Raw genomic sequence first — 22,280 nt, forward strand, 5'->3', positions numbered from 1 at the left:
TTGAACATTATTTACAGGGCTCCTTTGGTTGCCAGTACACCCATGCTGAAGTAAGGGCTGCCCATGGAGTGGATATTTGGGGCATTGCTGGTAATCCCTGGGGTGGGTGAGTGAGGGCAGAACCTGGCAATTAGGAGACGGGCGTCAATCCAGCCGGCAGTGCATGTGCGCGGTGTCCCCCACCTGGCCCTCCATCATGCTTCACTAACAGGGCTCAGATTGGGGTAAAGGGATGCCCCTAGGTGTGGGCGCACTGGGAGGGGGGATTGCCCCTGCGGTGGTTGTTGGGATTTGCACACTGTGCACCTCCTTTCATCCCTCAGTCACCCTTTCACCCCAGCGCTGTGTCCACAGGTACAGGGATTAGCATATGTGCTGTCAGCGGAACAATGCCCGGGAGCAGATAAAGGCCCACTTTCTGTGTCCAGAGAGGGGGTGTTTGAAGTCAGGAAAGGCAGAATGCAGATTAAGCAGAAGATAAAGAGCTCCCTGGCTTTGGGAGATACTGATCCCCACTTCACCTTTTCACCCCACTCCTCGAAGCCCACCCCAACATCTGTGGCCTACCCTCGCCAAACCAAGACTTCCTGTCTGTCAAAAGTCTTGCCAATTCCGTCAGTCAAGGGGGGGAAGGAAGGAAGGAAGGAAGGAAGGAAGGAAGGAAGGAAGGAAGGAAGGAAGGAAGGAAGGAAGGAAGGAAGGAAGGAAGGAAGGAAGGAAGGAAGGAAGGAAGGAAGGAAGGAAGGAAGGAAGGAAGGAAGGAAGGAAGGAAGGAAGGAAGGAAGGAAGGAAGGAAGGAAGGAAGGAAGGAAGGAAGGAAGGAAGGAAGGAAGGAAGGAAGGAAGGAAGGAAGGAAGGAAGGAAGGAAGGAAGGAAGGAAGGAAGGAAGGAAGGAAGGAAGGAAGGAAGGAAGGAAGGAAGGAAGGAAGGAAGGAAGGAAGGAAGGAAGGAAGGAAGGAAGGAAGGAAGGAAGGAAGGAAGGAAGGAAGGAAGGAAGGAAGGAAGGAAGGAAGGAAGGAAGGAAGGAAGGAAGGAAGGAAGGAAGGAAGGAAGGAAGGAAGGAAGGAAGGAAGGAAGGAAGGAAGGAAGGAAGGAAGGAAGGAAGGAAGGAAGGAAGGAAGGAAGGAAGGAAGGAAGGAAGGAAGGAAGGAAGGAAGGAAGGAAGGAAGGAAGGAAGGAAGGAAGGAAGGAAGGAAGGAAGGAAGGAAGGAAGGAAGGAAGGAAGGAAGGAAGGAAGGAAGGAAGGAAGGAAGGAAGGAAGGAAGGAAGGAAGGAAGGAAGGAAGGAAGGAAGGAAGGAAGGAAGGAAGGAAGGAAGGAAGGAAGGAAGGAAGGAAGGAAGGAAGGAAGGAAGGAAGGAAGGAAGGACATTTGCTTGCTGATAGTCACAATAGCTACTTTTCCTTTGAATTTGGAAAAAAGGAGTTTCACCTCCTCCACTGGCCCAGAAGCCAGACTCTCTGCGAGGTGCTGCAGCCAGGCTCACTTTGAGAATCCCTGCCCGGGGACACACCAACGTGCCCCTTGCAGCAGGAAGAAAGAAATAAAGGGAGGCAAATGTGGGTGGAGCAGAGAAAGGGAAAGATAAAATGATTGGAAGGGTAGAAATTGATATATGGAAGTAGGAGACGAGGTGCAACTGATAACAGGCATAGACGTGGCAGTGAGATAAGAAGTGCCAGAGTTGAGGCACGTCTGGCAGTAGGGCTAGACATGGCAGGGAGAGAAGTGCTAGACGTAAGCCGCGACTGTTAGTAGAACTAGTTATGATAGGGAGAGAAGTAGTGCTAGAGGTGAGGAGCGACTGGTAGTAGACATGGCAGTGAGAGAAGTGGTGCTAGAGTTGAGGCACGTCTGGCAGTGGGGCTAGACATGGAAGGGCGAGAAGTAGTGCTAGAGTTGAGGCACGTCTGGCAGTAGGGCGAGACATGGCAGGGCGAGAAGTAGTGCTAGAGTTGAGGTGCGACTGGCAGTAGGGCTAGACATGGCAAGGAGAGAAGTAGTGCTAGAGGTGAGGCGCGACTGGTAATGGGGCTAGACATGGCAGTGAGAGAAGGCGTGCTATAGGTGAGGCGCGACTGTGAGTAGGGCTAGACATGGCATGGAGAGAAGAAGTGCTAGACATACTGTTAGTAGAACTAGTTATGACCGGGAGAGAAGTAGTGCTAGAGGTGAGGCACGAATGGTAGAAGGCATAGACCTGACAGTGAGAGAAGTAGTGCTAGAGGTGAGGCGCACTTGTAGGCATGGACAAGGCAGGGAGAGAAGAAGTGCTAGAGGTGAGGCACGTCTGGTAGTAGGGCCAGACATGGCAGGGAGAGAAGTAGTTCTAGAGGTGAGACGAGACTGGGAGGTGGGAGTTTTGTTAACAGGGCTAAATATGGCAGCTAGAGAAGTAGTGCAAGAGGTGAAGCACGACTGGAGGGCGGGATATTTGATCACAGAGATAGACATGGTAGGTAGAGAAGCAGTGCTAGAGGTGAGGTGCAAGTGGGAGACAGGAGATTTGTGAACAGATAGATAAATGCTATTGAGAGAAGTAGTGCTAGAGGTGAGGCATGACTTGGAGACAGTAGATTTGTACACATGGGAATAGATGCTACTGAGAGAATTAGTGCTAAAGTCGAGGAGCAACTGGGAGACAGGAGATTTGTTAACCGGGATAAACATGGCAGTGAGAGAAGTGCTAGAGGTGAGGCTGCACTGGGAGACAGTAGATTTGTGAACAGGGGGCAGATGCTAGTGAGAGAAGTAGTGCTAAAGGCCAGCAACAACTGGGAGACAGGGGATTTAGTGCTAGAGGTGAGGCACATCTGGAATGAAGTATATTATTAACAGTGATGGACATGGCAAGGATAGAAGTAGTGCTAGAGATGAGGTGTGTCTGGGAGACAGAAGATTTGTGAACATGGGAAGAGATGCAAGTGAGAGATGTTTTAACAAGAATAGACATGGCAGTGAGAAAAATAGTGCAAGAGGAGAGGCACTAATGGGAGACAGTAGATTTGTGAACATGGTGCAGATGCTAGTAAGAAAAGTGCTAAAGGCAAGGAGCAACTAGGAGACAGGAGATTTGTTACCGGGATAGACATGGAAGAGAGAGAAGTAGTGCATATCTGGGAGACAGTAGATTTGTGAACATGGGAAGAGATGCAAGTAAGAGAAGTAGTGCTCGACGTGAGGCGAGACTGGGAGACAGGAGATTTGTAAACGTGAGAAGAGATGCTAGTGTGAGAAGTGTCGGAGGTGAGGCACGATTGGGGGACAGTAGAGAAGTACTATAGGCGAAGAGCAACTGGGAGACAGGAGATTTGGTACCGGGATTGACATGGCAGAGCAAGAAGTAGTGCTAGAGGTGAGGCGCGTCTGGGGGACAGAAGTTTGTGGGCAGGGGGAGAGATTCTAGGGAGAGAAGTAGTGCTAGAGTTAAGGCAAGAGTGGGAGAGTAGAGATTGGTTAACAGGGAGAGACATGGCGGAGAGCGAAGTGGTGCTATGCCAGAAATGGAGAGAGAGAAAGAGGAGGAGCAACAGATGAGGAGAGCCTCAGAAGGGAACACGTGCCGAGTGGGAGTTGTGATGGCCTCGTTGGTGTCCCTTCACGCGCTGCACTGCGCAGTACAAAATGGATAGACACAGAGCTTTCTCACATGCGTCCTTCTTTATTCAATATACGGCATGACATCTCCCCCCAATTTAAAATGTCACCCAATGAGATGATGTACTATGCCGGCACATTGTTTACTAGGTCATCTCCTCAATGAGGCAGCAAGGCTTATTCCCGGTTCTCTGGAGTCGAGAGCTGAATCGTTCAGTGGCATCTCCTCAATGAGGCAGCAAGGCTTATTCCCGGTTCTCTGGAGTCGAGAGCTGAATCGTTCAGTGGAAGCACTGCCACCCAAATCCTCACAGTAGTCCTCTTGGCCCAAAGCTCCAGAGTCCTCTTGGTCCCCTTGATAGGCATCATCAGACATATATTCAGTGGGTATTCCCACTCTCCCACCTAGTCGTCGGGACTCGGACAAGGGACCTTTCTTGAAATAGGATGAGTTATGGTGGGTTGAGCCATTGTTCCCTTGGGCTGTGATCATGGATCCCTTTTTCTCCATGACAATCAGGGGTTCCTCGTGAAAGAAAGCTGTGTGTTTCTGTGTTTGAGGCTGTCTTACCGCAACAATGCCCCCTACAATATCCCCTCTGGCGCTCATCCGCGTATTCTTTCATGCGCTCCTTTGCGGCCCCATCTCGTTCCCTCACTTCGACATCCACAATTGGTCGATCTTCCAGCAGAGTGGCCTGGGGTAGGCTTGTCCTGATGTCTCTCCTGACCATTACATCCGCAGGAGTTTTCACAGTGGTGCTGTGCGGAGTGCTTCAGTAGTCCCTTAGCAATTCATGCAGTACTTGTTCATAGGGTTGTCCAGTGAGCCGGGCTACCTGCAGTGACCTCTTCAGGTTGGCCATGAACCTCTCGATCATGCCATTCAACTGGGGCCACAATGGAGTTACTTTGTGATGGTGAAACCCCATGTACTCGCTGAACAGGGACCCATTGTCTGTCTTCATTATCTGAGGGACACCGTACACCGTGAAGATATTGTCCAGCACAGGTATCACATGATGGGCTGCTGTCGACAATATAATATGGACTTCGGGATATCTGGAGTACTCGTCCATGATGGCCAGTACGTACTTTCCCCCCTCAATAGGTTCAAAGAAATCGGCTGCCACTGCCTCCCAGATGCCTTCTGGTAGTTCAGACATCTTCAACGGTTCCGGGTGTCTGTTTGTTTGGCGTGAGGAGGCAACAAGTGGGGAGATCTTCCATCATGGTGTCAAGTTGGGGAAACCACACTTTTTGGCCCAGCATGCGCTTTGTGGAGACCACTCCTCGGTGGCCTTCATGAACCAGCTCAACTACCTTTCTTTTCAGGGATGTTGGAATCACCACCATGTGACCCTTCAATAGGAGGATATCATCTGAGAGTGCCAGTTCCTCTCTCACTTGTAGCAACCGCTCTACCTCCACCCGTACATCCTCTGCTGCCGCACGCCCTCTTTCCTTGGCAGTCCTCCATTGGCCCGACATGAGTGCATCACATATGATCTGACATGCAGGGCCTGGCCCCACTTCTTGGCCCAGTTCAGCCAGCTCGATCCCTTTTGGTATGGCTTGTTGGATTAAGTACCAGAGATACTGGTCTGCTGCAGATCAGAGTTGAGGTGCCTTAGTGGAGCAGTGTGTAGATCTCTATAGTGGCACAGCCGGGATGGTGCAGACCAGGGTTCAGGTGCATTGGTGGAGCAGTGTGTAGATCTCTATAGTGTCACAGGGATCTATGTGATTACTGCGCCGCCCGCAACTGCGATGCCGAAAATGCTGACGGCAGTTACGGCACGGCGCAGTGATCATATGGATCACTGTGCCCGCTTCCCCTGGCCTGCATTACCCCTCCCAACCCCCACCCCACTTACCTTTAGGGTGGCACACTTCTGCGTGTGCCGCCCGCACTCTGTGATCGTGGGTTGGAGCTGACGCTGCAGGGTGCTTTTTTTTTTTTTACATGTCCCCCGCATTCCGAAATGGTAAGCTGGGGACACCCCCGCAACCCCTGACCCCCATTACTGCGCCCAGGAAGAGCAGGGAACACCCCCGCAACCCCTGCTCTGCTTGGGCGCAGTGAATGTCACCCTCATTTTGTGCGCCTCCAAAGTCACAGTGACTGTGGGGGCATACAAATCAGGGCGACATTTTGTGACTGTGGGGGCATACAAATCAGGGCGACATTTTTGTATGATACCGTGTCACAGCCGGGATGGTGCAGACCAGGCTTGAGGTGCATTGGTGGAGCAGTGTGTAGATCTCTGTAGTGGCACAGCCGGGATGGTGCAGACCAGGCTTGAGGTGCATTCGTGGAGCAGTGTGTAGATCTCTATAGTGTCACAGCTGGGATGGTGCTGATTAGGATTGAGGTGCCTCAGTGGAGCAGTGTGTAGATCTCTGTAGTAGCACAGCCGGGATGGTGCAGGTCATGGTCGAGGTGCCTTAGTGGAGCAGTGTGTAGATCTCTGTAGTGGCACTGCCGGGACGGTGCAGATCAGGGTTGAGGTGCATTGGTGGAGCAGCGTGCAAATCTCTGTAGTGGCACAGCCGGAAGGGTGCATATCAGGGTTGAGGTACCTTAGTAGAGCAGTGTGTGAACCAGACATTCATGTAGCAGAGGCTGGTGTTGGTCAGTACTGCAGTACATTGGCAAGCTAAGTGGGTTCAAGGCCTAGAGCAGGGGGTCTGCAACCTTTGGCTCTCCAGATGTTTTGGACTACAACTTCCATCATCCTTAACCAGCATAGTCAATAGCCAGCCATCATGGGAATTGTAGTTTGAAACATTTGGAGAGCCACAGGTTGCAGACCCCTGGAGAGCAATAGCACGGGCAACGTCAGTACGGCCAACACGTAATTTAGGGCCTGCACTTTTGTGAAAGAGTGAACTTACTGTGTCCATGCAAAGTTCTCTTTACCGCCACCTAATGAACTTGTAAAGGTGCAGATTGTAGCACTGGTTAGCTCCTCCAATGTGCGCACTGGCCCCCAATGCCAGTGTGCCCCCTATAAATACAAAGGAAATAAGCTCATTCCACCATTTGAGACATAACCAGGTCCAGGCCGCACGGCGCTCTGGCTCTGGCAGTGGCAAAGTGGGGCACACCAGAACTTCAGGAAGTTGCCCCTATTCCGGTGCTCAGTAAGAAGCATCAACCAAAAAAGCGAGTACTCTTCAAGGCGTTTGCTCGAACACACAAGTGTATCCACCAAACCGCAACTCCCTACCTCTCTGCAAGAATACACCTCACCACATCTACAAGCCCGACTAGAACGCCCTACTCATATATGCTCACGTTACCCAAAATCAAGAGAGAGCCCGAGCAGGAGGTGCCATCTTCCCCTACCTAGCAGCCCAGCACTGGAACACCCTTCCACCACCCATTCGAGCTGAAAAATCTCATCTAGCGTCCAGAAAAGCTGTAAAAACACGTATCTTCACCTGATCACCTCTGACGGCACCCATCTAGCCTGTAACTACCCTGTAAGAAAATGTACGCTTTATAATGATATGAAAATGTAACCAAGCCTTAAATTATGATGTAACTGTAACTAGGTTGTGCACAAGTAACAGCGCTGAGGGCTGCCTGAGTGGTATACAAATGTAAAAAATAAATAAATAAACCATGCCACCAGGAAGTGTCAGTCCTGCAGGAAGAGGTGGACATTGTGCGTCAGCACGCACCCTAGCAGTTAACCTGGATAGTGTGGACCCCATGGCAAAATCTGTGTGACATGCCACCAAAGCCACCCACACCTGGCAGCCTTTCAGAGGCACTGGTCCGTCGTGAGACCAGCAGGCCACCCCGCCTCGTGGTGCTGCGCCAGTGCAGGGTGGCATTGGGGGCGAGCACATGGGGAACCCTTTGGAAGGATGGGGCTGCTAACTCCTGACTTTTAAGGGAGACGTGAGAGGGGGTTTAAAGGGCAAGCACCTGCACTTCTCAGCACTAACCCTTGTAGAAATTACATCACAAATGTTGAGGTGTGTGTGCCTTTTATTGGAGTAACTGAAAATATTGTGCTGAGAAAGAACAAGGTACGAACGTTTGAAGTTGCATAGACCTTCATCAGGGGCTAAGAGAGGACAGTGATGAGAGTGTGACACCCACCACTGGAGGGCAGGGAATGTAGTGCCTTGATCCTCTTATCTAAACGCTATACACCTGCACAGCAGAAGCATTATCTTGCAGACAGAGCGGTGAGAAATACCACCAGAGTAAAAAAGGCTCACACTGGCCAAGCAAAAGCAGGCCAGTCTTCCATGCCTTCCCAAAGATGGGAGAAACGCTGTCTGACGATGGGCTCCAGTGAATGGGGAAATTTGTGCATTTCTGTTCACGATAGAAATAGTGCAGGGTTTGAAAGCTTGAGCAAGCATGCACTGCACTGTAGTGTATTCATTTCATTGCTGAAAACCTCTGCACCAAAACAAGCCTTTGCCAATCCTGGCTGCATCTTCTGCAGGCCCGACCCTGACTTTCTGCACTGATTCTAACACTGAATGATACTTTTCTCTGCTATGAATAGTGAATCGTCAGTTGCATTAGATATGAGTAAACGCGGTGGTACTTAGTGTCCATGAGACAGCTTGATGAGAGGAGAGCTCTTACACGCAGCTCTGCAGAACTCTCTACAGTGTGTGTGCCTGAAGTGGCGCCAGAACCTCTCCGCAGAGCATGATTTATTAATTTTGTAACTTCTCCCTCTCCCAGGGCAGGGCCGTGACCCCAGATTACTCCTTTCCTGTTATCAGTTAACACACAAAGTAAAGAGGTCATGGGCAGCTGCGCAGGCAGGCCCATAAATTGTATGTATACTTTCCCCAAGCAAAGAGGCCCTGTGTGCTCGAGGCCTACCGGGGAAACTCCCGGTGGGCCAGTCCAGGCCTGGCCCTGCTCGATTTGAAAAATCAACTAGACATCAAAGACACAGGTAAACCTGCCTTGCTCCTAATGCTGGACCTACCAGCCGCATTTGATCTCGCCGATCATCGGGTTCTCTGTAATCACCCCACCACCACAGCAAACTTTTCTCCTACAGCCACTGACTGGATCAGATCCTTCCTAGCAAACAGATCCTCTTGGGTCTTCATAGACTATCATGCCCCCTCACCCATGCCAGTTACCTGCAGCGTCCCCCAAGGTTCCTGCTTTTCCCCCAGACTATGTATAACATTTTTACAAAACCCCTTTTCGATCACCTGGATATCCTTGGCATCTCCTACATGAACTACAGGGATGACACTCAAATTCTCCTCCCCCTCTCAGGATCTTACCACCAAGACACTGCTCCCATCAACTCAGCCTACAACATCATCCAAAACTGGATGGCAACACACATGCTATGCTTAAACGATGATAAAACCGAGATTCTCATTGTTTGCTGCTCCACCACCACTCTATGCAACTTGGATCCAGCCTACAAACCCTTCAAGATAGATGGCAACCTAATCCCCAACTCTGAGTATCTATCTGGATGCTTCACTCGACCTATGTCAAGTTAATGCCATCTCCTCCGCTGCTGCCTACACAGCCAAACTGATCAATGCCAGTAAGCCCTTCCTCTCCATACACTATTGCCAGGGCCTTCCCTGTGGCCATGTTGGACTATTGCAACGCCCTCTTTGCTGCCACCTCAAAACCTGAAAAGGCTCTAAATCATACAAAACAATGCCCTTTGAGCTGCCCTAGATCTTACCAAACACCCCCACGTCTCAGAAGCCAGACAAGACGTCCATTGGTTGCCTCGCAGAAACTGAACCAGCCTACCTTTCGCATGGAAAAATACACCCCTCTAAGATCCTCACATGCCCACTTGCTCAAAGTGCCGAGCTTCAACCCCCAAACTGCAAGTGGCTCAAGCTTCCCGGTTGTCGCAGCCAAACTGTGGAACAATTTCCCCTTGTTCTTGAAAATGGAACCCTTCTATTGGAACGTTAGGAGAAACTTGAAAACTTGGCTTTTCACCGAAGCTCCTCAGAGCCAAGACACTATCACTGCTGAATGTCATGAATGTATGACTCCTGCTTTCCCTGTTTATCTTTACCTGTTCATCCCTTCCTTCTTTCCCTAATATAACTAGCGCCTAGATACCTGAGGGGTTCAGTGAGCTGCTACAAATGCAAAAATAAATAATACACATTTGTGTGCAAGTGTTTCTTTGATGTGCATTACTAACTAGGTTCATTGTATTTACCTACAGCTCACATGTTCCTCTTACGATATGTCTGACTGCTTTGTCACTCTACCAAGGTTCCGGAGTAGTACAGACTGATACTACGAGTTGGGGGATCTACAAGACACTGGGATAGTTTACTAAAGTCTTGCCTCCAAGTGGAACTTTAGGAAAACTCCCCCAATGAGTGCTGTTTAAAATGAATTCTGTCTCTTCACATCCTTGTAGTAACCACTTTAATGTTTGTGTGTGGTCCTTTCATTCAACCCATAGTGATACTTGTTGCTATCATGGGCATCTTCTTATAACAATGTTTTTGAAAGTGATTTTCTTTTTCAAATATTTCTTCCCGTAATAATACTGCCATGCCATTTATGTACTGTAAAATAACACTTGCAATGTATTTCTTGTTTTACCTAGGATGCAGTATCAGCATTGCTAGCTAAGACGACAGCTCAGCTAAAAGCAGTGGAACAAGAGCTTGCAGAAGAGAGAGTAAAACTCGAGTACACTGAGGAAGAGATTCTGGAATTGGAGAGAAAGGAAGATCAGATAAAAGCTGAATCTGAGAGGTAATGTACATATAACCCCACTCATTGCCTTTCACATTAAACCAAAACAATACATTGTGCCAAGATGTAATTCAGGAAAGTATTGGCCTCTTTGTATAGTTAATGCTTAAACTAAAAAAATGAATGTGACGGAAGTGAGGGTGCACACTATGTTCACAGAAAATATCCCTGCTTTCTGAGAATCCAGTAAGTAGCACTGCCAGTTCAGGCATTGGGACCTATTATCACCTGCACTCCTACTTGCTGGGCTTCTTGAGTTGAAATCCAACCCCAACCAAAGATTGTTGGCTTTCTGCTGCCAGTATGTTGTACTTTTCCAGCCTTCGGTAAGGCAGTGCTCTGCCAATAGCAGCCTATGATTAAGTTTACAGGCACAAATGTACAACACAAATGCAGCAAGCAGTGCAAGATCTAAACAATAGCTCAGCACTTATGAGATGTGGCTGAGTGTCTCGAGCAGAACACCCAAAGCTAGTTATAGATTTTAGCCCCTTTATGCAAGTACTTGCATTTTCTGTCCATCTCAGTTCTTAAATTGTTTTTAAAATATTTTTTTTATATCTCGTTTCATGCTGTGGTATCAAGCCTATGCTGCTCAGCGTGGTCTTGTTTCCAAAACGAGCACGCCACCCCTCATCTATCCTTCCTCCTTATCACTCTAAGGAGACATTCAAACAGGCTGTAGATTTGTACTGCGTCATTACCAGCTTGTTCCTCGTACATTTCCCTAACATCACATGTACTTTTCCTTTGTCCCATAGCTGCCAGATTAAAGGTTCCAGCCTTCTGCTTCTTTTCACTTTCTACAGTATACAGCAGTGTTTCGGATCTTTGTTTGGTCTTAAAACCATGATCCATCCTTCCAGAGAGATTCACTATTTTTTTTATCTGTTGGAGATCACTATCCGATCCATACATACGCATAAAGCTTGCCTTTTCAGCTTGTTAGACGACATTTTACTTTGTACTTCTTAGGTTCATTTGTCTCCCATGTTTCTCAGCCCCTCCTTGGTTTAACTGCCTCCCAGGACACAATGCACCTGTTGGGTTCACGTGCTTCTTAGGGTTTTCAGCAGCTATCTAGTGCATGTGCTCTTCCTAGCCTCTGTCTGGCTCATGTTCGCCAGCACATCCCCACATCTTTCTTTTGAACCCGAACACCAACTTCTAATGCAAGCTCCTTGCTGAATTGGTCCAACTTCTAAGCAATGTAACTACTGATTCTTATTATGGAATGTAATGGGTTTCTGTACATTCTGTGACTGCCGGCTGAGGTGAGCTATTATCTCCTGCCGCCTTTAACCTTGTGGTATCCCCCAAGCAGGTCCTGTTAACTATTGCTTCATTGTTTGGTCTTGCATCCGACCTTTGTTTTTGGCGGGGACAGCCCATTGGCATCTCAAAGATGTCTAGATCCCCAACCTCCACAATGGAATCTACACAGAATAAGTTAAGTATTTTTTGTAGTGCTTTTGGAAATCATGTTTGCAACAGCATTGATAGGCATTGACACACTCCTCTTGCCCCTCTGCAAATGTTGCTGGGTCAGAGTATGCTCTCATTAAAATTCCTGCAATGAGACCCTGAGACCCTGAGGCCAGGCCTGGTGTATGTTGAGTTGACACCTGGAGTTGATTTTGAATTCTACTCACTGCTCGCTTGCACTTGTAGAGGAGCAGATGGACGCATTTTCCCTAGCTCCCGCCCTCTCGCCGAAACAGCAGAAGAGTTGTATGTGGGAGCCCATGTGTTATCCCTATACTGCATTGAGTGCATGAGACGATATGCACTCGGGCCACCATAGTGAATGTACCCTCGTACTGAAAGTGGGAGGATGTCAGCACGCACCATTGGACATCATGTAGTGCTGAGTGAAATCTGACGAGGACAGAGTGATGTCTTGAAGACGATATGAGGACATACAGAAACGAAATGAAAATATCATGTAGTGCTGAGTGAAATCTGACGAGGACAGAGTGATGTAAGAAGTATAGAAGCTTGCTATAGAGGAAAATATAATGTGGCTAGGATGGCCATGACAGGAAGATGGACGAGGACTTCTGTTAAGACTCAATCCAGCTACCTCAGTTTTTATTGACCTGGGATCAAGGGTGCTATTTTAAGGAATAATTGCAAGGCACAAAGGGAGGCAGGTGGATAAGCCATGTATGTAAGACATATTTCTCTTAGATTAAAGTAGAGGAAAACATTTGCAAGAGCCAAGTATTGGACAATTAACAGTGAATAAGGTCTATACAAGATGGAGTGAGCAAGTGTCTAGAGGCCAAGATGCACAAGAACACCCAGTATAATTAAATCAAATAGCAGTAAATAAGAGGACGAAATTGACACATTTGTGGTCTCTTCAAACGTGATTCAGAAGTAAAAAACAAGGGCCATTCATTAAGCTTCGGATGAAGGATAGTGATGTGCTTACACTCCCTCGAATGTCCCAGAACAGAGAGCAACTACAAGGTCTACTACAGATGGGGAAACGTTGGCTTATGGTTGGACTGATGACAGAAGATTGACTAATTGTGAAAGTGGGGAGTAATCTGAGGTGACTCGAGCAGCTGGGTTTCATTTTGCTTTCGTGCTGCTAGTGAACCGAAAGGCCAAGGTTTGGTGAGCATGCCACCAATCGGTGTCTTTGGAGCAACGTGCTATACAATGTTGCATAGACTAATCTGCTGCAATTTTCTTTGCTATAATCAGTATTATATGTATTAAGAGGTAGATCAGGGCTCACCCTAAAGGTGTAAGGGGCAGCCAATGATGTGCTAACCCATATGTATGGCATTGGTAAGTATGCTCCCTTAACCAATCCTTCCCTTCAATACGTTTTGTAGTTTGCCACGTAGGATGTAGTCATAGATGACACATAGTGGGGTATAACCTCTGTATAATCAAGTTTGTGTGTGCGTGCGAGCATCAGTCCGTTGTTTGCCAGTTTGCCTTACTTTATTGAACTGAGAATAAAGTAGTATTTTTTTCATATTTTCTTAGTCTGTCCGGTTATTTGGTCTGAGATCTTTATTGGTAATTCCATCTAGCACAAGAGACGCTTCAAGGTGCTTGAGCACACACTCCTCACACCACCACAAGGATATACACCGAACCCAGTGGCGAGCTTAGAAAGTTATTTGTTAAGAGATTTGCAAGACTCTGACATTCTGCCACCTTATGGCATGCCGGAGCCTTGCCGATCTTAGTATTCAACCTCGACCACCCCTGAATTCTTTTTGAACCCTAGTGCATGTCTACACATCCTCCTTGTCAGAACCTGCTTCAATCTGAAAGAAGTTCCAACATTTCACAATCCTCTCCTGATGTATTTTGGTCCACATGGTTTTGGTTGCTTGGCCCCTGTATAATGTACGCTCAGGAGGGAGTCCTGATGAGCACAAACCTTTGTGCTTTCACTTCCTATTGTGATCCATCTTGTATCTCATTTTCTCCGGCCATGCGCAGATTAGGCTCAGTAGGTGGAGACCCGATGGGACAGCGCCTTGGTTACGGATTTCATCCTTCCTGGGAGATGTCCATTTAAACCCTTTGACACTAAAAGCAAATGTTTTAACATCTTTTCCTGCTCAACCTATGCTGCTCCAGGCTTCCAGTCTAGATTTTTGCTTTGCTGTTTTGCTTCAATGCTGCTCCTGTTTATTTGTACCAGTTCCTTTTTGTGTACAGCTCATCTGTGCACCCCTAGCCTGTATCTTGTTCTTATATGTTCGCGTGTGGTGAATTTATCCCAGTTTCCGTCCAGTCTGTTCCTCTTTGCTTGCCTTATTTCTACTGTGTTTTCAGTTTACAGCTGCCAGTCCTGAGTCCACAATACCTTACCTAGCTAATGTATGCGTGTTAATTTTTATCTTTTCCCGTCCCCCTCGCTTATCAGTTGCCAGCTTCATTTCCTTTATCAGAGATTGCCCAGCTCTCTTGTGTTTAGTTGGCCGGTTTGCTTTTGCCCGTCTCTTTTTTTTTTTTTTCCCTGTGTTACTTGTCTTCCACTTCCTAGATGTTGAGTCACGTTTTGTTATACAGGTCAATTTTTCCCTTTATATACTTTTCTATATCTAATTTTATTGCCTATCTCTGCTTTTGGAGTTTTTTTTTTCTTTCTGTCTTCTCAATTGTCGATTACGATGGCGAAGGTAAATGAAAGCAAACACTAACACTCATAACACAAAAGTTGTCATTGTAAATTTAACATGAATTAAACAAACCACAGATTTCATAATAAATGCTCACTTGCAAATCGCTGATTACTCCAACAGCTGAGGGCACTACAGCTAAAGGTTCAGTATTACATATAGGTTATATCCGGATTACAGATTACATATAGATTGTTTTTAGTGTTACTGAAAATTCTATTAATCAGTGTGAACGTTTGTGTTACTCGTATGCCTGACATTCCCCAACACCCGTCTACTTGCAAAACTTTAAATGTGGACGTGGTGGAATGAATGTGGGGTTTAGATTGTGGTGGTTGCATAAAACATCCCTAGTTTAAAACATCAGGTCCAGTTTTTTTATTTACACAATGAAATAACATGCAGTTTGTCCATTCCCTAGGACTGATTTCTGCAATAAGGTCCTCTGAAAATGTTTTGTAGATCCGACATAGTTTAAAAATGAAACAGTGGAATGTGATTGATATTTTGCAAAATCTAAATGGCATCGGAATGACCGGAGATCTGGTGTTAACCTTTCATGTACCTGCCTTTAGGAGTTGGCAAGCAGATTCTGTTGATAGTGGCTGCAGTAACTGTACGCAACCCCATCTTCCATACCCTGAAACCTCCTGTGGGTACTCTATCCTGGAAGAGGGACAATCCGGTTTTACGAAGAATCCAATGCCACTGAATCGGGTATGTAGACAAATGTTGATGGTAATGTCATCTTTAAACACAGACTTTTTTGAGCGTGGTGATGTTTTAACCTTTTTTTCCCTTTGGTTTGAAACATTTTTGCTGACCATGCGAGTAAGCCTCAACGGACCAAGCAGGGAGTGACTGGTTTAGTGACTCTACCTTATAATGGTTCACATAGAGTGTAACAATTACGTAGAGCCAGTGAGAAGCATCAACAAAGTCAGAAGGACAGTCTTTTAAGATGTTTCATTCGGAAACCAAGCTGCCTGTTTGCAAGCAATCGGGGATGAGATAGATTGGAACACTTTCTCACGTTCTTGAGAACTAATAACGCGTGAAATGGGAAGCTTCCATAGAAGGAGGCAGGCAAATGGATAAGAAGTAATGGGAAAGTTAAGAACAACATGGGGGGTAAAGGAAATGGAAGAAGAGTAAATTGCCAATTTGATCTGTTAAGATTCTCACTTCCTCAATGAAGTCCTCATACCAAATGTGTGGTAGGCAGCATCAATTTTTACAAACAAAAGCAGCACCATACATACAAGGCTTAGAACTTACCCTTGCAGACCCCTGTGTAACTCAGTAATGGGAGGGCTAATCTACTGAAAGATCTGATAAAGAAGTGGTCCTAGAGCTGAGATTTTTCAAGTGTGCCACCAGTGTTCACTTCTACTTCTCTCACCAACCCCTTTGACTCCAACTATGTATCTTTCAGAAGCAACAAAAGAAGCTCACTTTTCTGCGAGTGTTGTGTGTTCTTTCCAATTTAGCCTGTTGTACTGTAATGGTCCCACCTGCGAGTAGGTGAAATTGTTCTGAGATGATAGTGTACTGTGAGAAGTAGAAAGCTGTTGTAATATAATGGCAGTAAGTTAATTGCAGCAGTCAGCATCTTAAATCTTTGGTAGGGATAGCTTCAAAAGTGGTCCACACCTTTCAATTCCAGAGAAAATAACATATTGTAACACCACTGTGTCACACTTTGCTCGGCATGCGCTTCGCCATGTTCCTCTCAGCCTTCTCTCTCTCTCCACAAAAACGTGACCCTTTTACAGCAATTGCAAGATGGAGTAGAGATAAGCACAGTCCCTGAGGAGTGCTCACTAGAATAGAATTGTAGTCTGCATACTTTTTTGAAGTGTGTATAAGCATAGTGTAGATCTTGTGTCAAAGTGAAAGTGCTGTGCTTCATTTTGGTTCAAAGCATCCGATACCTTCAAATGTTTTGCCATCCAGGAACAATTTGCTATCTCCTGTTATTTTGTCACAGTGAGTCCACCACATTTGTTAAACAATCTTTTTGGCTGCACTAAGAACCGAGGTGTAATTTAGGAAGCAGAGAATTGTGTACTCTTTACATGTAAAAGTTTCAGAGAATTATTACTTGTACAAATCAACAAAACCTGAGCTGTCTTGAAGTTTGTTTCTAATTGTGTCCTGGTGTTCATCAATAGAAACTATTCTCATAACCTGAAAAAAGCCTACTCTCCCTTTTGCCCCTGTTGATGTATAGATTATCTGAAATGATTCAGATAGAGATGAGCTGTGCATACCCTCCATATGAAAGTTCTTGCGGTACATTATTTTCCATCGGATTCTCTTCTTTTGGCCTTGAAGTTTTGTTGGTGACTGTTGCAGAAGCTGTCCAACGGGTAGTCTGGGATAATGGCTGGCTCTAAAGATGTGTGCATAATTTACTTTGCTTGTCATTAAGGGGCTCAGTATGAATGGGCAGACCTCTGGGGTACACGTGATGCAGTGGCTTCTTGTGATTGGCCTCCACTTCATGAGCGCTCCTTCGATAATGCTCACTGCATGAGATTGTGTGAGATCTAAAGCAGAATGGCGGATTTCTGGCTAATGATGCTGAGCGTGCCAGGGTTTTTGAATAAGGTTAAAGCTGCTTTGTTGGCAAGTTTACCACGTATATGTAGACAACTGGGAGCACTGCAATCTTTCACATACTTTTAAGTCTCCGTTAGTGTGTCCACATGAAGATGTCTAGGGCTTTAGAGAATGACAGTTGAAGGAATCTCAGTTGATGCTGAGGTTAAAAAATATCAGCTTTCAGTTTGTATGAATGGAATGTGAGGCCAGTTTATCACAGTAAGTTTGAGTGTAAATCTAGAGACCGACTAAGATGAGCCATTGATGATCGTGACTGACTCGGTATGGGTGACGTTTTAGTTGGACTGCAGTCCTACATATCGGGGGTCAGCAACATGTTGCTCTGCAGATGTTTTTGTACCACAACTGGCTAGGGCTGATGTCAGGAGTTGTACAAAACATTTGGAGAGCCAACGGTTGCAGAACTCTGGCTTAATGATTACACAAAGGCGTCGCGTCATGATAATGATAAGAATAGGAAGGGTATTTGTACATCAGAATGTCATCCCAGATTAGGCTAATCCACTTCGCATTAGACCAGATTTGGTTGTGTTCCACTTATTCCCAACAGTCGTGATGCTGTTTGGTCTTGAACTATTGCGGTTTATACTGCAACTCTTTTTCTGAACTTTCAGCATCCACTGGACACCTGCTGTTTGTTTATAGTTTCACATATCATATTGGTTCCAGGCTTTTTTTTGAGGTGCATTATTCTTTCTTGTATACAGTGATTGATTTAAGTCAGCAGTTTGATTTGGTCTCAGAAAAGCATGGTGGTACATGTTTGTGTCTAGATTATTGGACAGTGCATTGTAGTAAAGCTTATTTTAAGCACTGCGTGTGCATGCACACTAGGTGATTTTTGGGACGTAGGTACAACTTTACTCTGGTAATGGGGAGGTGCAACAGTGTTAGGCTTGGCTGGTAGTTGGTGAAGCTTGGATGTTGCTGAAGGTGTATTTGGATTTGATGGAGAGTAAAAGGAACCTTTACCACAGTTTGGTTGCGTGATGAGAGCTCTGGGTGAGGTGCTTTAAAACGGCCGTAGAGTCGAAGTGTGTATTTAATAAACTGATGGAAAAGGTAGGAAGTTGAGCAGAGAAAAGTTGGATAAATGTATGCATTTCTGAAATAATACCTTTCCATTAAATGTATATAGAAGATAATACATCACAAATCGAATAACAAACATTCCAAACTTATATAAATACTTATTAATATACATAGCATTTCTAAATTGTTTATATTACATATTTATTATATATAGATTATAAAGATAAAAAAAGTACATAGTCTTCCTTTAAAAAGAGTTGATGTATTGTTTATGGACAGAGAAAGCTCGTCAAATAACTTCCAAGTGCATCCACAGCTTGGGCTTTAATGGTAGATGACAAAGTAATAGCAGATTTGACTTTGCTAATTTCGTAGTTCCTTGGGTTCTCATATCGCACTTCATGTGGGAATCCAGCATCCAAGCACGGTTTTTGAACTCGTTCTGCTCAGCGCTGTCTTGCTTCCAAGATGGGTATGTTGCCCCTGAGCTATCCTCACGGCCCGTGAACTAGGAATTAAATCGTAATTTCTCAATTGACATAGTAAAGTCAAAAAACCAACAGCTGTAATAACGTTAAATGTGATATGTTGGCATACAAACAAAGCATGGTTATCATTGGATCTCCATCTCAGTGTTTTAAGCAGGAGACAGCCTGTTAAGTCTCAATCTAGTGACACATGATCCAGTTCTGATGAAGGTTAGGTGCTACACTAGGTTCAAATTCATAAGATAAATTCAACATGAGGTGCCATCTAAGTGATGGTTTTAGAATTCCCCCCTCTGCACTTCTTGCAGAATAGATTTCACGAATACATTTTTAATGATCAAATTAGCTGAGGCAGGCATCCTAATTAGAAAGTTGAACAAAGAGCCTAGCCCAAGTTTATGTAGATCTAAATCAATATAACTAAGCCAGGTAGATTTATGAAGGTTAGCACCTTTTTGAACCGTGTTTATTGAAGTCACCTAGAAGAGTATTTAAAAATTACATGAGTACTGTAGCAAAGGTGTTGGTATTCTTGGCTCAAATGTTTTCTCTTGTAAATGTTCAGCACATTTAGGTGGTGAACTAAAATCCATGATCCGCCTGCCACTGCGTGTATTGCCCGTAAACACCCACATATTGGGCTAAATCAGAAAGTGACCGCACTTTTACTGCATAATGAAAGTGTAGTGTGTTGCTACTCCTGCAAGAGTGTTAGCTTTTAAAAAGCTGTTTCTGTGATCTTTACTTTTCCTATAGGTGGATAAGGAAACCAACACAGATGACCTCTTTGCTGAGGAGCTGGGCATTCTTCCCAAGGAGAGAACTAGTCGCAGGGCTCGTGGTTCTCCCTTTGTCCGCAGTAGTACAATTGTCCGTTCGCAGACCTTCACGCCTGGTGCACGAAGTCAATATGTGTGCAGGGTATGTATGAATAAATGTGCTTGGTGTATAATGCTTCATAGGCGTCAGCCTCATGTTGATGTGGTGCCACATTCACTAGAACTCGCTCCAGGCAGGTTTTGCAGACTTTTGTACAGAATTAGGGTCCTTGGACGGGAAGAATCTAAAAAGAAATCCATTTTGTTGCACTTATTTGTTAAGAGCCAACTATGTGACTCTTGCGTACTTTGAGGCCCATGGAAAAGGGTGAAAGTTTCCATTAAAAGAGCTACTCATCACTGTTTAGTCCATTAGAGGTGAGGCCCATGTTAATGGCGATGACTGGAGGCCAGTAACTTTAGGTTTTTTCTCAAGGTATTCATTGGGCTCTCACTTGTTACATGGTTATGGAGCTTTTATTTTTTTCTTGCAGCTTTACCGCAGTGATAGTGACAGCTCAACCCTGCCTCGAAAAGCGCCTTTCATTCGGAATACACTGGAAAGGCGAACGATGCGTTATAAGCAGCAGGTAAGTGTAGTAATCCTGACAGATATATTGCCCACCCTAAATAATTTTCAAACAAACACCTTACATTTATTTGTATCCTGAGGTCACGCAATCCGCCATCAATTCTGTTATGACCAGCAACTGCATGCAAAAGTTATAATTTGTTTAAAAAAGGAAAATCCTTAAACCAGTCTGTAACAAAAACCAGCGAAACAATGTGGGGCTGAAAGCATATTTTTAGTGGTAGTGCTTACCGCCCATTTCACATAGCATTAAATGCACCATTAGTGCGTTTAATTGTGGACACAAATTTGTGATTGGTTTTATCCTTTCGAAATATTAAATCATGTGCATGGAATGAACAAGTGTAGCTTAGAGGCCCACAATTCTTTGTTATACGGAAACCTGAATATACGTGCAGTATTTGAGGTCAAGCATGTTTAAAGTAAAGCTTGGCGGAAGAAAGAGTCCTGATGTCGGGAGGTCAACAGGCGTCAGACTTGATGCGTAGCCACCAACCTTCTTTGCGCAGTCATAGATAACCTAACACCAGTTTTGCCTTCTTCCACTCCTACTCCTGGCAATCATAAGGTCCATTTCAACATCAAAAAATACATGGGTGTTTCATCTTGGAAATTATTCTAGTTGTACAAATTATTTGAGTCGGTATTTTAAGAAAATGTCATCCACTCTTTCTGCGAGACTTCATAGGGGCTGCATCTGAAGTAGCAGTACTATTTGTCTTCCCATCTCAGGAATGTCTGAGCCGTTCATATGCCCCAGAGATTATGTTTTTTATAATAACATATTGATTTCTCCCTCTATGTAAATGCCTGCAAGTCCCTACTTTATCTAGGTAACAATGTTGGCTCACATAATGCCATCTATGTAGGTATTTCTTAGTCGCAACATTTCACTTTTCTTGCAACTGTCCCAAGCACATGGCTTCTTGCCAAAACAGGCAACAGTAGAGGGATACATATTGTGCAATTTAGTACCATTTAAAAGATTATGGAAATCGAGACATTGTGTAATCCGAAGTAAATAAACTAAGAGCCTACAAGGACCTGTCAAAAGAATAAGGCTACTTGGATTGATTGAGTTTTGCAGGGGCAAGGCAATTGATGGATCAACATGCATTCAGCTAAAGGGCAACATGACTTTGTGTTGTGCTGAAGGCCTGCATTTCTCTCTCGAATAGAATTTAGTACCACCTGGTTTGCCCCACAATAAGGGGAATGATAAGTATGTTAAACTGCCCCAAAGCCTGCAAATAAATTACTTAGTCGATGCTTCAATGCACTCAGATGCCTTCAAGTTGCTTAGCCTTTTAAAACCTGGAGGCTGCACAAAGATGACCCGTGCCACTGAGGAGGGGGCAATCAATCCACTTCCAACTTCATATTCTTCAACTTGTGTCATACAGCTACAACACGATAATGGCGGGATTTGGATAAGTGTTCAGGCATTCCACTTTTAACTTGCTGGTATGGGAAACTTCATTGCAGTGGCTGTTTCACTGCATTTCTGTGGCTTTCGTTTATTGGAGTCAAGCCTTTCATACCCCAAAACATACTTCCAGCACTTCCCCCACACCCCCACTGCCCTAAAAATAAATATTGGCTCCCTTTCTTCACCCTCCAAAATAAAATGCTGCACAAAATGGGATGAAACGGCCATTCACCAAATGCGGTGACACTGCTGTGACAAGGAGGGCTGGGTTCTTTCAAGTTGCAGAACGTTGCTCAGATTTTGAATGCAAGATGCCGGACTTTGCTTATGATTATGGGTGCTGCAGTGGCCTTCAGTCCTATGATTATAGTCGAAAGAGGGTTAAAATCTCATGCTAGTAGAGACTGCTCCTATACTGATGCAAGTACAAGATTATGTAATTGAACATAAAGTAGGAGTGACCATAACCAAGTAGATCGGTTTTTATAAAGGGGGTGTGAAGGGGCCCCTGAGGGACCCTCGAATGTGGAAACAAGGCACAGTCACCACACACATAGCTATGCCAAACAGGAGGTTCTGTTCCCAAAATCTAGGGTTTATTGCAATACAAATAGTTCCAATTGGCCAAGTGGTCCCACGCCCCGCGACGTTTGACTAACAGACCTCGGGGGACGCAAGCCAAAAAAAGAGTCGTACATCAGTTACATATATACAAAAGGAGCACCTTACAATCAGCAATGACACAATTGATGCCGCCCCCAATTCATTTCCCTTTGAATTAGAGGC

The 22,280-nt window shown here is 45.3% G+C and overlaps 1 protein-coding gene across 1 annotated transcript in view; it reads left to right on the plus strand.

The window, feature by feature from the left end:
• Window positions 1–22,280, plus strand: part of WWC3 (WWC family member 3) — a gene marked incomplete at its 5' end in the record, with an annotated part of 1,141,234 nt that overhangs the window by 1,045,013 nt on the left and 73,941 nt on the right. Inside the window, 4 exons of the mRNA XM_069639076.1 lie at window positions 10,199–10,350; window positions 15,083–15,224; window positions 19,412–19,576; window positions 19,968–20,063. Coding sequence (XP_069495177.1) covers window positions 10,199–10,350; window positions 15,083–15,224; window positions 19,412–19,576; window positions 19,968–20,063 — 555 coding nt within the window. The remainder of the gene's footprint in view (window positions 1–10,198; window positions 10,351–15,082; window positions 15,225–19,411; window positions 19,577–19,967; window positions 20,064–22,280) is intronic.

The sequence above is a fragment of the Ambystoma mexicanum genome, chromosome 7q, assembly GCF_040938575.1.
Source record: "Ambystoma mexicanum isolate Mex_15411 chromosome 7q, UKY_AmexF1_1, whole genome shotgun sequence".
Lineage (NCBI taxonomy): Eukaryota > Metazoa > Chordata > Amphibia > Caudata > Ambystomatidae > Ambystoma > Ambystoma mexicanum.